The sequence below is a fragment of the Pygocentrus nattereri genome, chromosome 12 (assembly GCF_015220715.1).
Source record: "Pygocentrus nattereri isolate fPygNat1 chromosome 12, fPygNat1.pri, whole genome shotgun sequence".
NCBI lineage: Eukaryota > Metazoa > Chordata > Actinopteri > Characiformes > Serrasalmidae > Pygocentrus > Pygocentrus nattereri.
Window position 1 is genome coordinate 4,667,534 of NC_051222.1, and position 18,008 is coordinate 4,685,541.

At 38.2% G+C, this 18,008-nt stretch overlaps 1 protein-coding gene across 1 annotated transcript in view; it reads right to left on the reverse strand.

Moving 5' to 3' along the window:
- Positions 1-2,435: 2,435 nt before the first annotated feature.
- LOC108414946 (NACHT, LRR and PYD domains-containing protein 12-like) overlaps positions 2,436-18,008 on the reverse strand; it is a 52,690-nt gene continuing 37,117 nt past the window's right edge. Inside the window, 2 exon segments of the mRNA XM_037543762.1 lie at positions 2,436-3,286; positions 16,606-16,652. Of these exon segments, the coding sequence (XP_037399659.1) occupies positions 2,766-3,286; positions 16,606-16,652 (568 nt within the window). The 3' untranslated portion in view covers positions 2,436-2,765.

Consider the following 18,008-nt stretch of genomic DNA (forward strand, 5'->3'; position numbering starts at 1 on the left):
GTAAGCATCTATAATTATGAATGTTAGCTTTCACAAAATGTATTCACCCCCTGTTTGCAGTGCTTTATGTTTCTGGTTTACTCATCTATCAAACAGTAGAGCTGAATTGGATTAAACCAGCTTCTCATTGTTTCATTGTTGGAAGGTTAGCGGAAGGAGCTAATCTAGCTAAGCTCTGTCTGTTGGAGCCTACTTGCTGCGGCACATTAGCGCTGCTCAGACCCCAGTGAAGCCCCCCATGTGGTCAGAGACCCGCTAGCTGTAAAGTGGCGCATTGGCTCCACGTTAACCCACTAGCTGTGAAACAACTCGCTAGTCATAGCAAGTTGGCTCCACGCTAACCTGCTAGCTGTGAAGTGGCGTGTTGGCTCCACGCCAACCCACTAGCTGTGAAAGAACTCGCTAGTCATAGCGTGTTGTCTCCATGCTAACCTGCTAGCTGTGAACAGGGTTCCCGCGGGTCCTTAAAAAGTCTTAAAATGTCTTAAATTTAAATATCATTAATTAAGGTCTTGTATTGTCTTAAATTTACCGTAAATTTGTTGTAGTTATTAAATATTCGGATGGTGAGTTTAATGCCGATGGGAAAAACACAGTGGTAAAGCATCTAATAGTGTGTATTTGATTGATTAACTTTGTACAAACAAGGTGTAGAAAATGAGAGCCCCCGCGCATAATCGTTTGTGACAGACGCCTGACGGGCGGCGTGACATTTCGCGATTGTCGAGGTGAGCGGTGATGCATGTAAGGATGAGAAAGTGCAAATTTATCGACAAATGGATGGAAGAGGATGCATTTACGATGTGGCTGGCACCAGCCAAAAACAAAAATGAGGCAATGTGCAAATTCTGCAAAAAACCTTTCTTTAGGGACCATGGGGGTCAAAGCCGTCGAGTCGCACATGAAGGGAGGAAAGCACCTGCGGTATATGGCCGCAGCTAAATATAGCAAGCCCGGGCTAATCCCTCCACCTAATGTTGCGAGTTCAGACGGCACCTCTCAGTCGACTATTAAAAACTTTGTTTCACCGCCAGAGACCCAAAAGGCAGAGGTAATTTGGGTTCTCCATACCGTAATGAGGCACAATTCATTTCAATCTAATGAGGAGATAAGTGAAGTCTGTGCTGCCATGTTCCCCGATTCCCAGCTTGCAAAGTCATTCAGCTGTGGTGAAAATAAAAGTGCATATATCGTCAAATATGGCATTGCTTTGTTCATCAAGAAGGAGCTATCGCGCAGCGTTAGTGAGAAGCCGTATGTTATCATGTTTGACGAAAGCATGAATGAAATGACAATAAACAAATGGACCTTCATTTGCGGTTCTGGACTATTGATGATGAGACGGGCACACACCATGTCATCTCCCGCTACTATGGGTCGGAGTTTATGGGTCACTCGAGAGCCGAGGATATGTTGGGACATTTCAGTGTAAGTAACTTTACGACTGTGTTTGAAATTGTATACCTACCATTGTTCTATTTGCAACATGTTAGCTCAGAGTTTAAGGGGTGTAACTGTTGGTAGTTGATTTTGTTGAAATATGGCGTTTTGTGATTTTTTTGGGGGGGTTGTTCAGACTGTTGGGCAAATCTAGCTAACAGCTGGTAACGTCGGCTGTCACATGTTGCTATAGCAACTGTAAACATTCACCTAAGAGCTATAAATAGTTCATTTGCAAAAACCTATCTCCATTTTTATTATTAAATATGTATTTATTCATTTGTTCATTGGTTTCTCTCTAAGATTCATGTGATAACATTTTGTGTTGTTTTGCAAACAAGCTGTTTTGAGGACTTTTTTTAGCTTATTTACAACTCTGTATGCTTTATGCGTTATTTTACAAGTCAGTGTGTTGTTTAATGTAATGCAGCTTATGTATCTTATGCTGGCTCTGTTCTGCATCACAATGGAACAAAATTGAAAAGATTGTTGATAACAATTAAGTTTTGATTTCCAATGTGGGAGACAATAAATTGAATATTTTGTACCAAATAATTTTTTATGACATTTTTGGGTCTTAAATTATATGTATTGAGGTCTTAAAATGTCTTTAAAAGCCTTAAATTTTACTTTTAAAATGGTGCAAGAACCCTGGTGAAGTGGCGCATTGGCTGCACGCTAAGCTGATAGCTCTGAAACAACTCACTAGTCATAGCGTGTTGGCTCCACACTAACCCGCTAGCTGTGAAGTGGCGCGTTGGCTGCACGCTAACCCGCTAGCTGTGCATACCCGCTAGCTGTGACGTGGCGTGTTGGCTGCACGCTAACCTGCTAGCTGTGAAATAGTGTGTTAGCTCCATGCTAACCTGCTAGCTCTGAAGTAGCATGTTAACTCTGTGCTAACCTGCTAGCCTCTATTTACCCTGAAAGGTGTGTAGTTTCACTTTCAGCTCAGTCGGTTTCGTCTGTGCAGCTGTAAATAAATCAGACGCGACTTTATCAGCACTTTATTTTATTAAATGATCATAATTCTGGGAGTTTAATCAGTTCTTTATTGTAGATCTTCCACTGGTTCTGAACGTCGTCTCCATCTGAATCTCCAAACCAGAGAAATACAGACTGAACTGCTTTATAAATGAGGCACAGCACAGCCAATCAGAACACAGCTCATTTACATATATCAGTCTTAAAGGCACAGAAACAAATACAGTTTCATTATAAAGAATGAAGATAAAAATGATGTAAAAATGATTTTTCACTGTTTTACTCATAAAACCACACAAACCTGATATTTTTATGGTTTGTGTTTCACTCAGGAGGAGATTTTATTTTAAACACACTGAGGAGCCATAATCAATATAAAACCCAGCGCCGAGCGGTTCAGTGAATGTGGTGCTGAACGTGTGAAGGTGCGTCAGTGTTTGATCATCAGAGATGCTGTAGAAGGTCAGAGAGCCGGCGGGACAGTCCACATACACTCCTACTCTCTTACTGGACGGCTGAGTAGAGAGTTTAGTCTCATTATTATTGTGACAGACAGAGTATCTGTCATCAGAGCAGTACAGAATCCAGGAATTTTCATTCCGTCCAAACACACAGTCATAACTGCGTCCTTCCCTCCTGATTGATTTATATGTTACTGCTATATGAACCGTCCCGCTCCACTCAACCTCCCAGTAACAGCGTCCAGTCAGACTCTCTCTACACAGAACCTGATACCACTCATCAAATCTCTCTGGATGATCAGGATACGAGTGAAATCCCACACACTCCACCTTCCTGTTCCCGTCAGACAGAGTGAGCTCTCTGTTCACTGTGTTTGGATCCAGAATGAACTCACAGGAATCTGCACACAGGAAGAGACATTAGAGAGAGAGAGAGAGAGAGTGTTCGCTTACCCGTGCGCCAGAGACAGTGTGTGTGTTCTCCCGCGAGAGACACTGTGTGTGTGTCTTCACGAAGGAGAGTGTGTGTTCGTGCGCGTGACAGAGAATGAGTGAGTGTGTGTGTGTGTGTGTGTGTGTGTGTGTGTATATGTGTGTGAGAGAGCGCAGGTGTTGTTTTGTGTAGTTTTTAAGGACCTCTCAGCTGATGTGAATGGTTTATGGTGTTTGTCTGAATCTGGTTGAAATATAGAAATCCAGAAAAAGGTCGTTTAATATTCATATTTAATTGGCTGTGTTTATTGATGTGTTTGAGGTTAATGTGGTCTGATGTGGTCAGCATGTTCTCTGTTTTCTCTCGTAGGCTGTGGCGTATTCAGCCGTGTCCATTCTGATAAGGGAGGTTTTCTTTTGGATCACAGAGGAAACTAAGAACTAAACATGAACCTGAAAGGAGACAGAAAACGTGTCCTGATGCCCTGAAAGTGGTCATGTCTGAGTTTCATTACAGTGGAAAGGTTTTCAGTATGAATGATATTACTCTCTCATTTAGCTGGACACTGGGCAGCCACTTCATTCAGTCCACCTCCTAGTTTCTGCACTCAGGGTAACAAAGTATCAGAGGAACAGATGGACTGCAGTCTAACTGTAGAACTACAGAGAGAAACTGTGTGTTCAGTGGAGCTGATAAAGTGGACAGTGAGTTTAGAAACAAGCAGGTGGATTTAATGAAGTGTCCGGTCAGTGTAATGTGTCTCTCTGGAGACCTGATGACCGATGACCCTGTTAACCCATAATGAAAACCCCACAGTGGCAGGAAAACCCATCTGTGTTTATCTGCTATAAGGAGCTTTAATATGGAGATGCAGGGAGTTTAAAGATGAACATTCACTGTGAATGAAAACATCAGTTAATCTTGTTTTCATTTCTAGTCTTTTTCTGAAACTTCCACATTGATCCTCATGATCATATATTTACAGAGAGCAAATGAGAGAGACCAACTACAACCACAGTAACAGCGTCTGACGCAGCCAATCAGATCACGGTTGGAACCACGTTCTGGATTTTATTCCTGTTTCTGGAACGTTGCTGAGACAGATGTGTTTCAGCCTTTGCTACTTTGTGAATGAAGCCCAATACAGAGTTCTGCTTAATCAGCACATCCTGGCATCGTACAAAACAGTCATGTCTGTGTTTGTGTATAAAGTGCCAGTAAACCATCTTTGTCTTTTTAACACAGCGTAATGACCTCATTCCTCTACTGTTAAATCAGCGTTCTGGTGGAGCAGGTACGACCTTATGAACCACATTCTTACTGCAGGCGGGAAATTTTCAACACGTCCCTAAATACGAGCGTCATGTCAGGTTGACGTGTCCAGAGTTTAAGTTGGTCTAGAAGAATCTGAAGCGATATTTTTAAATACTTCCAGCTTCTCTTTAGAGCAAAGGGAAAGGTGGTCCCTGTAAACACGTTCTAACTGGTTTCATACGGAATGTCCTCATAAGACTTAAAAACCTGCGTGTGTGTGAGTGTGTGTCCTGCAGCTGATCGGTGGCGTCCTGAGACGGTGACCTGAGATGAGCTAACAGCTAATGTTAGCAGCCATTTAGACACAGTAATAGTGGTTTATAAGCTGGGTGAATCTTCAGAAGGTGATAAAAGCCTGAAACAGCATGTTTCTCTCATCACTCACAGTTTATACTCCACACAGCTGGACGGCTGGATGTGCAGAGCTGATAAATGTGGCTGGACTCTATGCTCAGGTTATGGTTCTTGTGTGTTTGTGTGTTTTGTGCTGCCTTCTTTAAACTATACAGGTGGGCTCATAATTAGAAACTCCGGTGTGGTGTTTCCATAGTTAGCAGAGCTGGACTAAGACTAGTTCACTCACTCTATGAGTAAATAAAGCTGAGCTGAACAGATGAAGGTGCTCTGGAGATTTAAAACATTGACCAGGGCAGCGTTTAGAGTAACACCTGTTCATGATCTATATGTGAGGTCTAGACTGACGTTTTAATAAAGTGATGTTTTCTTACATTCGGTAATATTTATACTACAAAAATCAACGGTGGCATTAAAACAGTGTTTGGTTATTTTAGTCGTGTGACGTTTTACACACCTTGTAGATTTTAATATGAACACCAGCTTCATTCCGTCTGTAACTAATAATAATAAATGAATTGGTTTGATCAGATAAACACCACTGAGGTGGAGGAGCTTAACTCAGAGGCTTCATAAGAGTTCAGCACTGTCACTGTTACACTATGAATGTGTAAAACTGATTTACAGGCTTGATTTGTCTCATTTATTCTGACATTTTTCCTGTTACAGCAGCATAACTGAAATACGGAGGAGACTCGACCCAAAGAACCCGGTTTGTAGTGTAACTGAACAGCACAATGGAAGAAAGACACAGATGAGTTCAAAGGTGAGAATGTGTCTGAAGTTCTTTCTAAATGTTTAATTGAGCTGTAAGAGTGTCAGTAACAGTGGAACACCTTTTACTGTGAATGATATTCGACCAGTTGATCTCAAAGGGGTTTTAAATGGTTTAGTAATTAAGATGGTTAGAGTTGATTAACCCACAGTAGAATGAGGTGAGAATAAATGTTCAGAGAATCTGTTTGAGAAAACGTTGCCTTATTTTCATTTCATTTATCTTTTACTCTGACGTCTTTTAGGCTGCAGTGTATTTACAAAAGTAAATATGGAGAAAGGAAGTTTTATTCTGGAGTATGAAGGACGGCAGATCACAGGAGGAGATTCAGACTCTTTTGGGGAGCGAGATTTCAAACACTGTGGGGAAACTGAGCTCTCAGATTTTATAAAGTAGATTAATAAAGATTCTGTTCTTTTCTTTCACTTTCACTGGGCACTTGGTCAACGATGGTCCGGATCCCAGTTAAAAACAATAAATAAATTGTAGCAAATGGTAAAAAAACACCTGTGTCTGTTCAGTAGATGTGACTAATGTCCAGTTTATGAGAACCTGGTTGGGTTTATAAGAGCTGAACGTGGCGCTGGTTAGACTTTATTTGTAGTCAGTCAGTTAGCTTAGCTGATCTTTGCCTGGTTGAATTTAAGACTTTATTTAATATTTTCTACAGGACTAATGTTGATGTTCTCTATACACTGATTTTTTTCTTTTATCACTCTAGATAAATGAAGACGTGAATCAAACGAGAACTAGTTTCTTTAAGAAACGTCACACGTCATGACCATCTGGAGACCGACATCCCGTTAAATAAATATTTGACCCTTTTGAAGTCTGTTCCTAATTAGATAAAGCTCAGTATTGAGTCCTGCTGTGTAGGACTGAGGCTGTTGTGAGGGGGATGTTTTTGTACAGGTGACTCCAGGCTGCTTTATAAGAACAGGGTTTGGTTTGTGAGGATTTGGTACAGAAATCAGTGCCGTGTCCTGAAGCACTAATACAGTGATTATTACAGTGCTCGTAACACTTTGAGGGTTATTCAGATATCATTTGATATTCATTGTGTTTAAACTGCGCTCTGCATGACCTACATATGATCAGTGGGCGAGGAGTTTGCGTTTGAGTGACGTATTCAGAGTTTTTTTGTAGACAGACTCAGTAATTATTGTGACAGTAGATAAAGCTCAGTATTCAGTCCTGCTGTGTAGGACCGAGGCTGTCGTGAGGGGGATGTTTTCTATACCTGACTTAAAGCTGCTTTATAAGAACAGGGTTTGATTTGTAGCGACTGAACTTCAGGACACTACACTGAAAGCAGCTCAAACAAAGGCGGAGATAGAAAAGTAAAATAAAATATAATCTGAAAGCTAAAAACACTTCCTCTGTAATTATGAGAGGAAGATAGCTTTAGGTTTCACTTCTTTGATCTTTGAGGAACAAACGCTTTTTATGGCTTGGAGCTGTTTCTTATTGAAGCCTTCTTTTTGGGCTTTTAAGTAGTTTTGGGGCAGTTTCTCTTGTCTTTCCAGCCCTCTTTCTTTTTATGTTCTTTTCTTATTTTTTCTTTTTGTTTAACTACTCACCTGGGCTAAGTACCATTCTGGTCACCCCTCTACAAAGGCGTGACAAAGGGCTGCTGTTAGCCACGGCCTTAAGTAGAGGAGTCCACAGGTGTGCCAGGCTGGGCCTAATCAGCCTGAGGGCTTGTGGGAATCGGAGTTGCCTGTACTTGTTGTGCCTCGCTGTCGTTGCCCTCTGCTGGCGGCTGGCGGAGCAGGCTGAGCCCTTACACATAATACTTAATAATAATTATCATTATTTATTATTTACTGTTACGTTATCATTATTTATTATTCACTCTTACTTTATCATTATTTATTATTCACTATTTGTCATTATTTATTATTCACTATTACTTTATCATTATTTATTATTCTCTGTTACTTTATCATTATTATTTACTGTTACGTTATCATTATTATTCACTATTTGTCATTATTTATTATTCACTATTTATCATTATTTATTATTTACCGTTACTTTATATTTATTTATTATTTACTGTTATGTTATCATTATTTATTATTCACTGTTACGTTATCATTATTTATTATTCACTCTTACTTTATCATTATTTATTATTCACTATTTGTCATTATTTATTATTCACTATTACTTTATCATTATTTATTATTCACTGTTACTTTATATTTATTTATTATTCACTGTTCCTTTGTCATTATTTATCATTAACTATTACTTTGTCATTATTTATTATTCACTGTTACTTTGTCATTATTTATTATTCACTATTACTTTATATTTATTTATTATTCACTCTTACTTTATCATTATTTATTATTCACTATTTGTCATTATTTATTATTCACTATTACTTTATCATTATTTATTATTCACTGTTACTTTATATTTATTTATTATTCACTGTTCCTTTGTCATTATTTATCATTAACTATTACTTTGTCATTATTTATTATTCACTGTTACTTTGTCATTATTTATTATTCACTATTACTTTATATTTATTTATTATTCACTATTACTTTATCATTATTTATTATTCACTATTACTTTATCATTATTTATTATTCGCTATTGCTTTATCGTTATTTATTATTGACCGTTACTTTATCATTATTTATTATTCACTATTACTTTATCATTATTTATTATTCGCTATTACTTTATCATTATTTATTATTCGCTATTACTTTATCATTATTTATTATTCACTATTACTTTATCATTATTTATTATTCACTGTTACTTTATCATTATTTATTATTCACTATTACTTTATAATTATTTATTATTCAGTTACTTTATCGTTATTTATTATTCACTGTTACTTTGTCATTATTTATTATTCACTATTACTTTATATTTATTTATTATTCACTGTTACTTTGTCATTATTTATTATTCACTATTACTTTATATTTATTTATTTATTATTCACTTACTTTATTATTTATTATTCACTGTTACTTTATCATTATTTATTATTCAGTTACTTTATTGTTATTTATTATTGACTGTTACTTTATCATTATTTATTATTCACTATTACTTTATCATTATTTATTTTTCACTATTACTTTATCATTATTTATTATTCAGTTACTTTATCGTTATTTATTATTGACTATTACTTTATCATTATTTATTATTCACTGTTACTTTATCATTATTTATTATTCACTATTACTTTATCATTATTTATTATTCACTGTTACTTTATCATTATTTATTATTCGCTATTACTTTATCATTATTTATTATTTACTGTTACTTTATCATTATTTATTATTTACTGTTACTTTATCATTATTTACTGTTTCTTTATCATTATTTATTATTCACTGTTACTTTATCATTATTTATTATTCACTGTTACTTTATATTTATTTATTATTCACTGTTACTTTATATTTATTTATTATTCACTGTTACTTTGTCATTATTTATTATTCACTATTACTTTATATTTATTTATTTATTTATTTATTATTCACTTACTTTATTATTTATTATTCACTGTTACTTTATCATTATTTATTATTCACTGTTACTTTATCATTATTTATTATTCAGTTACTTTATTGTTATTTATTATTGACTGCTACTTTATCATTATTTATTATTCACTATTACTTTATCATTATTTATTATTCGCTATTACTTTATAATTATTTATTATTCAGTTACTTTATCGTTATTTATTATTGACTATTATTTTATCATTATTTATTATTCACTGTTACTTTATCATTATTTATTATTCACTATTACTTTATCATTATTTATTATTCGCTATTACTTTATCATTATTTATTATTTACTGTTACTTTATCATTATTTATTATTTACTGTTACTTTATCATTATTTACTGTTTCTTTATCATTATTATTCACTGTTACTTTATCATTATTTATTATTCACTGTTATTTTATATTTATTTATTATTCACTGTTACTTTGTCATTATTTATTATTCACTGTTACTTTATATTTATTTATTATTCACTGTTACTTTGTCATTATTTATTATTCACTATTACTTTATATTTATTTATTTATTTATTATTCACTTACTTTATTATTTATTATTCACTGTTACTTTATCATTATTTATTATTCGCTATTACTTTATAATTATTTATTATTCAGTTACTTTATCGTTATTTATTATTGACTATTACTTTATCATTATTTATTATTCACTGTTACTTTATCATTATTTATTATTCACTGTTACTTTATCATTATTTATTATTCACTATTACTTCATCATTATTTATTATTTACTGTTACTTTATCATTATTTATTATTTACTGTTACTTTATCATTATTTACTGTTTCTTTATCATTATTTATTATTCACTGTTACTTTATCATTATTTATTATTCACTGTTACTTTATATTTATTTATTATTCACTGTTACTTTGTCATTATTTATTATTCACTGTTACTTTATATTTATTTATTATTCACTGTTACTTTGTCATTATTTATTATTCACTTTTACTTTATATTTATTTATTTATTTATTATTCACTTACTTTATTATTTATTATTCACTGTTACTTTATCATTATTTATTATTCACTGTTACTTTATCATTATTTATTATTCAGTTACTTTATTGTTATTTATTATTGACTGTTACTTTATCATTATTTATTATTCACTATTACTTTATCATTATTTATTATTCGCTATTACTTTATAATTATTTATTATTCAGTTACTTTATCGTTATTTATTATTGACTATTACTTTATCATTATTTATTATTCACTGTTACTTTATCATTATTTATTATTCACTATTACTTTATCATTATTTATTATTCGCTATTACTTTATCATTATTTATTATTTACTGTTACTTTATCATTATTTATTATTTACTGTTACTTTATCATTATTTACTGTTTCTTTATCATTATTTATTATTCACTGTTACTTTATCATTATTTATTATTCACTGTTACTTTATATTTATTTATTATTCACTGTTACTTTGTCATTATTTATTATTCACTGTTACTTTATATTTATTTATTATTCACTGTTACTTTGTCATTATTTATTATTCACTATTACTTTATATTTATTTATTTATTTATTTATTATTCACTTACTTTATTATTTATTATTCACTGTTACTTTATCACTATTTATTATTGTTACTTTATCATTATTTATTATTGACTGTTACTTTATCGTTATTTATTATTGACTGTTACTTTATCATTATTTATTATTCACTATTACTTTATCATTATTTATTATTCGCTATTACTTTATAATTATTTATTATTCAGTTACTTTATCATTATTTATTATTCACTGTTACTTTGTCATTATTTATTATTCACTATTACTTTACATTTATTTATTATTCACTGTTACTTTATCATTATTTATTATTCGCTATTACTTTATAATGATTTATTATTCAGTTACTTTATCGTTATTTATTATTGACTGTTACTTTATCATTATTTATTATTCGCTATTACTTTATCATTATTTATTATTCGCTATTACTTTATCATTATTTATTAGTCGCTATTACTTTATCATTATTTATTATTCAGTTACTTTATCATTATTTTTTATTGACTGTTACTTTATCATTATTTATTAGTCGCTATTACTTTATCATTATTTATTATTCGCTGTTACTTTATCATTACTTATTAGTCGCTATTACTTTATCATTATTTATTATTCGCTGTTACTTTATCATTATTTATTATTCACTATTACTTCATTATTTATTATTCACTGTTACTTTATAATTATTTATTATTCACTGTTACTTATAATAATACCTCTCCATGGATCACCACCTTATCGTGGTGGAGAGGTTTGTGTGCTTGAAGGACCCTAGGAGCTATGTTGTCTGGAGCAAAAGCTCCTGGTAGGGTCTCCCATGGCAAACTGGTCCTAGGTGACAGGCCAGACAAAGTGTGATCCATAACCACCCCTATGAGGACAACAAAGCAGGACTCGTGTACCCTGCCCGGATCAGGGTTACCGGGGCCCCACCCTGGAGCCAGGCCTGGGGGAGGGGCTCGCCAGCGAGCGTCTGGTGGCCGGGCATTCACTCATGGTGCCTGGCCGGGCCCAGCCCGAAGGAGCTACATGAGTCCCCCCTCCCATCGACCCACCACCGATGGGAGGGGCAGTAGTAGGGGTGCGGTGCATTGTGGATCGGGCAGTGTCCGAAGGCGTGGGCCTTGGCGTTCTGATCCTCGGTTGCTGAAACTGGCTTTTGGAACTTGGAACGTTACCTCACTGGCGGGGAAGGAGCCCGAGTTGGTGCGCGAGGTCGAGAGATACCGACTAGATATAGTCGGGCTCACCTCAACACACAGCTTGGGCTCTGGGTCCAATCTCCTTGAGAGGGGCTGGACTTTTTTCTTTTCTGGAGTTGCCCATGGTGAGAGGCGGCGGGCAGGTGTGGGCTTTCTCATAGCCCCTCGACTCGGCGCCTGTATGTTGGGGTTTTCCCCGGTGGACGAGAGGGTAGCTTCCCTACGCCTTCGGGTTGGGGAACGGGTCCTGACTGTTGTCTGTGCTTATGCACCGAACAGCAGTTCAGAATACCCAGCCTTCATAGAGTCCTTGGAAGGGGTGCTTGAAAGTGCTCCTCCTGGAGACTCGATTGTCCTACTGGGGGACTTCAACGCTCATGTGGGCAATGACAGTAAGACCTGGAGGGGTGTGATTGGGAGGAATGGCCTCTCTGATCTGAACCCGAGTGGTGTTCAGTTTTTGGACTTCTGTGCAAACCACAGTTTGTCCATAACGAACACCATGTTTGAACACAAGGATGTCCATAAGTGCACATGGCACCAGGACACCCTAGGCCGCAGTTCAATGATTGACTTTGTAGTCGTGTCAGCGGACTTGCGGCCATGTGTACTGGACACTCGGGTAAAGAGAGGAGCTGAGCTGTCAACTGATCACCACCTGGTGGTGAGTTGGATCAGGTGGTGGGGGAAGATGCCAGTCAGACCAGGCAAACCCAAACGTATAGTGAGGGTTTGCTGGGAACGTCTGGCAGAAGAACCTGTCAGATTGATCTTCAACTCACACCTCCGTCAGAACTTTGACCAGATATCGGGGGAGGTGGGGGACATTGACTCAGAATGGGCCATGTTCCGCTCCTCCATTGTTGAAGCGGCTGACTGTAGCTGTGGTCGCAAGGTAGTTGGTGCCTGTCGGGGCGGTAATCCTCGAACCCGGTGGTGGACACCCCAGGTGAGAGATGCCGTCAAGCTGAAGAAGGAATCCTACCGGACATGGTTGGCCTGTAGGACACCAGAGGCAGCTGGCAGGTATCGACAGGCCAAGCGATCTGCGGCTTCAGTCGTTGCCAAGGCAAAAACCCGGGTGTGGGAAGAGTTCGGTGAGGCCTTGGAAAGTGACTTTAAGTCGGCTCCGAAAAGATTCTGGCAAACCGTCAGGCGACTCAGAAGGGGAAAGCAGTGTGCCACTAGCACTGTATATAGTGGAGATGGTGTGCTGCTGACTTCGACTGAAGACGTCATTGGGCGGTGGAAGGAATACTTTGAGGACCTTCTCAATCCCACCGACACGTTCTCCAGTGAGGAGGCAGAGTCTGGGGACACGGGAATAGGCTTGTCCATTACTGAGGCCGAAGTCGCTAAGGTAGTTAAAAAGCTCCTTGGCGGCAGGGCTGCAGGGGTGGATGAGATCCGTCCCGAGTTCCTCAAGGCTCTGGATGTTGTGGGGCTGTCTTGGCTGACACGCCTTTTCAACATTGCGTGGACATCGGGGGGGGTGCCACTTGATTGGCAGACTGGGGTGGTGGTGCCTCTTTTTAAAAAGGGGGACCGGAGGGTGTGTTCCAACTACAGGGGAATCACACTCCTCAGCCTCCCTGGTAAGGTCTATGCAAGGGTACTGGAGAAGAGAGTCCGGCTTATAGTCGAACCTCGGATCCAGGAGGAGCAGTGCGGGTTCCGCCCTGGTCGTGGAACACTGGACCAACTCTTTACCCTCTCCAGGATTCTCGAGGGTTCATGGGAGTTTGCCCAACCAGTCCACATGTGCTTTGTGGATTTGGAGAAGGCATTCGACTGTGTTCCCCGGGGTATTCTGTGGGAGGTGCTTCGGGAGTACGGGGTACATGGCTCTTTGCTACGAGCCATTCAGGCCCTGTACAAACAAAGCAGGAGCTTGGTTCGCATGGCCGGCAGTAAGTCAGACTTTTTCCCAGTGAGAGTTGGACTCCGTCAGGGCTGCCCTTTGTCACCGATTCTATTCATAATTTTTATGGATAGAATTTCTAGGCGCAGTCAGGGGATGGAGGGTGTCCGGTTTGGTGACCTCAGGGTCACTTCGCTGCTGTTCGCAGATGATGTGGTCCTATTGGGGACATCAGGCCGTGAACTTCAGCTTTCACTGGATCGGTTTGCAGCCGAGTGTGAAGCGGCCGGGATGAGGATCAGTACCTCCAAATCCGAGGCCATGGTTCTCACGCGGGAAAGGGTGGAGAGCCCTCTCTGGGTCGGGGATGAGCTCTTGCCTCAAGTGGAGGAGTTTAAGTATCTCGGGGTCTTGTTCACGAGTGATGGTACAAGGGAGCGGGAGATTGACAGGCGGATTGGTGCTGGGTCAGCAGTGATGCGGGGTCTTTACCGGTCTGTTGTGGTAAAGAAAGAGCTGAGCCATAAGGCAAGGCTCTCGATTTACTGGTCGATCGATGTTCCCACCCTCACCTATGGTCATGAGCTTTGGGTAATGACCGAAAGAACGAGATCGCGAATACAAGCGGCTGAAATGAGTTTCCTCCGCAGGGTGGCTGGACTCTCCCTTAGAGATAGGGTGAGAAGTTCGGTCATCCGAGAGGGACTCGGAGTAGAGCCGCTGCTTCTTCACGTCGAGAGGAGCCAGTTGAGGTGGTTCGGGCATCTTGTTAGGATGCCTCCTGGACGCCTCCCTTGGGAGGTGTCACAGGCAAGTCCACCGTGGAGGAGACCCCGGGGAAGACCCAGGACACGCTGGCGTGACTATATCGCCCAGCTGGCCTGGGAGCGCCTCGGAATCCCTCCCAGGGAGCTAGTGGAAGTGGCTGGGGAAAGGGAGGTCTGGGCTTCATTGCTCAGGATGCTGCCCCCGCGACCCGAACCCCGGAGAAGCGGAAGATGATGGATGGATGGATGGATGGACTTATAATAATAAGTAATCATACAGTCCAGCACTGTCAACTAATAAGTAAGCACACAGTCCAGCGCTGTCACGTAATAAGTAATCATACAGTCCATGCTGTCACCTAATAAGTAATCATACAGTCCAGCGCTGTCATCTAATAAGTAAGCATACAGTCCAGCACTGTCACCTAATAAGTAAGCACACAGTCCAGCCCTGTAACCAAATAAATAAGCATAAAAGTCCAGCCCTGTTACCTAATAAGTAATCATACATTCCAGCACTGTCACCTAATAAGTAAGCATACAGTCCAGCACTGTCACCTAAAGAGTAATCATACAGTCCAGCCCTGTCACCTAATAAGTAATCATACAGTCCAGCCCTGTCACCTAATAAGTAATCATACAGTCCAGCCCTGTCACCTAATAAGTAATCATACAGTCCAGCCCTGTCACCTAATAAGTAATCATACAGTCCAGCGCTGTCATCTAATAAGTATGCACACAGTCCAGCCCTGTAACCAAATAAATAAGCATAAAAGTCCAGCCCTGTTACCTAATAAGTAATCATACATTCCAGCGCTGTCGCCTAATAAGTAATCATACATTCCAGCCCTGTCGCCTAATAAGTAAGCACACAGTCCAGCGCTGTCACCTAATAAAGCATATAGTCCAGCGCTGTCACCTAATAAGTAATCATACAGTCCATCGCTGTCACCTAATGAGTAATCCTACAGTCCAATGCTGTCACCTAATAAGTAATCATACAGTCCTACATTAATTTCAGCCGATGTTCTTTTTTATTTTTACTTTATTATTAAGGTGATCTTACAAAGAAAGTTAATTCATTTAAAATTAAACTGATTAAGAATATCTTAACATCAGAGAAAGTCATTGATTAAAGTGAAGCTTTCAGAGACCTGATAAATTCCGTATTCACTCTCTATAACGCCTTGTTACGCAGTGTCACGGCGCATCATTCATACACCTGATTATTATTTAAGTCCTGGAGTTTTTCTGTTCCTGTCCTTGATTTAACAGTCAGAACGGTGTGTGTGGTGAGTTTTATCATGTCCTTACCATGTGGTCTGAACAGGAGCATTGTGTGTTTTTATCTGATATTTAAACTGGAAAATGTCCTGACTGGACTGTGAAAGTTCAGACGTCTTAAAGACAGTAGATAATAAAATATCAACTGATGAACTTAATATATGAACTTTCTGTAACACAGACCTGTTTTCATCTCTAGATCTCTCAGAAAGGAGTTCCAGTGTTGTAGGATTATGTCATGATTTTCACAGAAACAAGTGTGTGTGTGTGTGTGTGTGTGTGTGTGTGTGTGTGTGTGTGTGTGTGTTCTTGCATTAATGTACTTGTGATGAGGACCCCATGTTCTCACTATGATAGGACTATATGAAATTTCTGCTCAGGTGAGGACCGACAAAATGTGTTTTCATCACAATGACTTTTGTTTGAAAATTAAAAGAGCAGAAAAATTGACTTTTGGATAATGAGGTTAGGGTTTAGGTTTAGGTGTGGTATTATTTAGCTACAGTAACACAAAAGACAATGGAAATCTATGGACGTTCTCTCATGTATAGCAAGACAAGTGTGTGTGTGTGTGAGTACTTACATTTCTTCAGTCCTGGTTTGATTCTGTTTTCACCTCCATGTTCCAATCTAAACACACGCACAAACACAGACACGCACACATACACAATAAAATACTGATACTGAGATAAATGTTCTCACTTTCTCTCTCTCTACGTCTCTGCCTGTTTCTCTCACTCACATTTGGCTCTCTCTCTCTGTCTGTCTATCTTTATGTCTATATGGATAATCAAACATCTACTGACACAGTTAAATGAATGTGTATGTGTGATTACTTTAAGGTTGTTTTTCAGTATTTTCTCTGTGTAACAGCTGTAAACACATTTACCAGATAGTCTGATGCATTCCAGCGTCTCTCCTAAACACGTTTATCTGATAGTCTTCTGCCCTCAGTTAACTGTCATGTAATTAACCTAGACAGCGAGCTAAACGTTAATGGGTTCAGCAATGATGAGACGGTGTGACGTTGTCTTCTGTTCTTTACTGACACATTTTTACTGTAAAACTGTAACAAAAGGAGAATCCAGGATGTACATAAATGTTTTGTCATAAAATACATTCACTTCCATAAACATACTGTCGCAAGTCGTTACACGAATAAACTAATAAACGAACGTTCACGTGCCCTTTAGCCAAAACTAGCATAGACAGAACTGAAGCCTAGCAGCATTAGCCTGTTCTCACCTACGCTAGGAAGCTGGTCTATAAACAGAATCATGAAAGAAACTACAATCAACACAAAATGCTACATAACATTGTGTGGTTCTTACACTTACAGATTATGAATTGCCAAGGCTCACAGATGATACGAGGATTGGTTTTGTGTTCGAAAGCTTGACCATGACACGGCTGCTTCCCTAACCTACTTGCTGCTTATAGCCACTCGCCATTAGATGGCACTAAGAGTCAAAAGCGGAAAAACAACAAATGTCGCAAGGCTGACCCCTTGTGACGGAAAAGAGAATTCAACTGTTGACCAACTGGGATTAAAACAAATGAACAAATCCTGCTGCAAGTGCGCGGGACGGAACAGATAGTGTCTCGCGTTCCGGCTTCTCTCATAAACGCGTTAATCTGATAGTGTGACGCATTCCGGCTTCTCTCCTAAACATGTTTATCTGATAGTGTCTCGTGTTCTGGCGTCCCTCCTAAACACATTTATCTGATAGTGTCTCGCGTTCTGGTGTTTATAAACTTTTCAGATATATTCTGATTAGCTTCTGAGAATTTGTTGCCTGATTCAATGGAAACGGCTTGTTTAGCCTAAACAGAACGGTGGAATTTTGGGAGGTAGCGAGCTGCAGCTGTCTACATTTTAATGAGTGAAACTAGAAATGAAAATGACCAGAAATTTTCTAGAACTTACGTAATGAATGTAAAATCATAAGCTATGATTCCACAGATAATTCACTCGTTTCTGGAGGC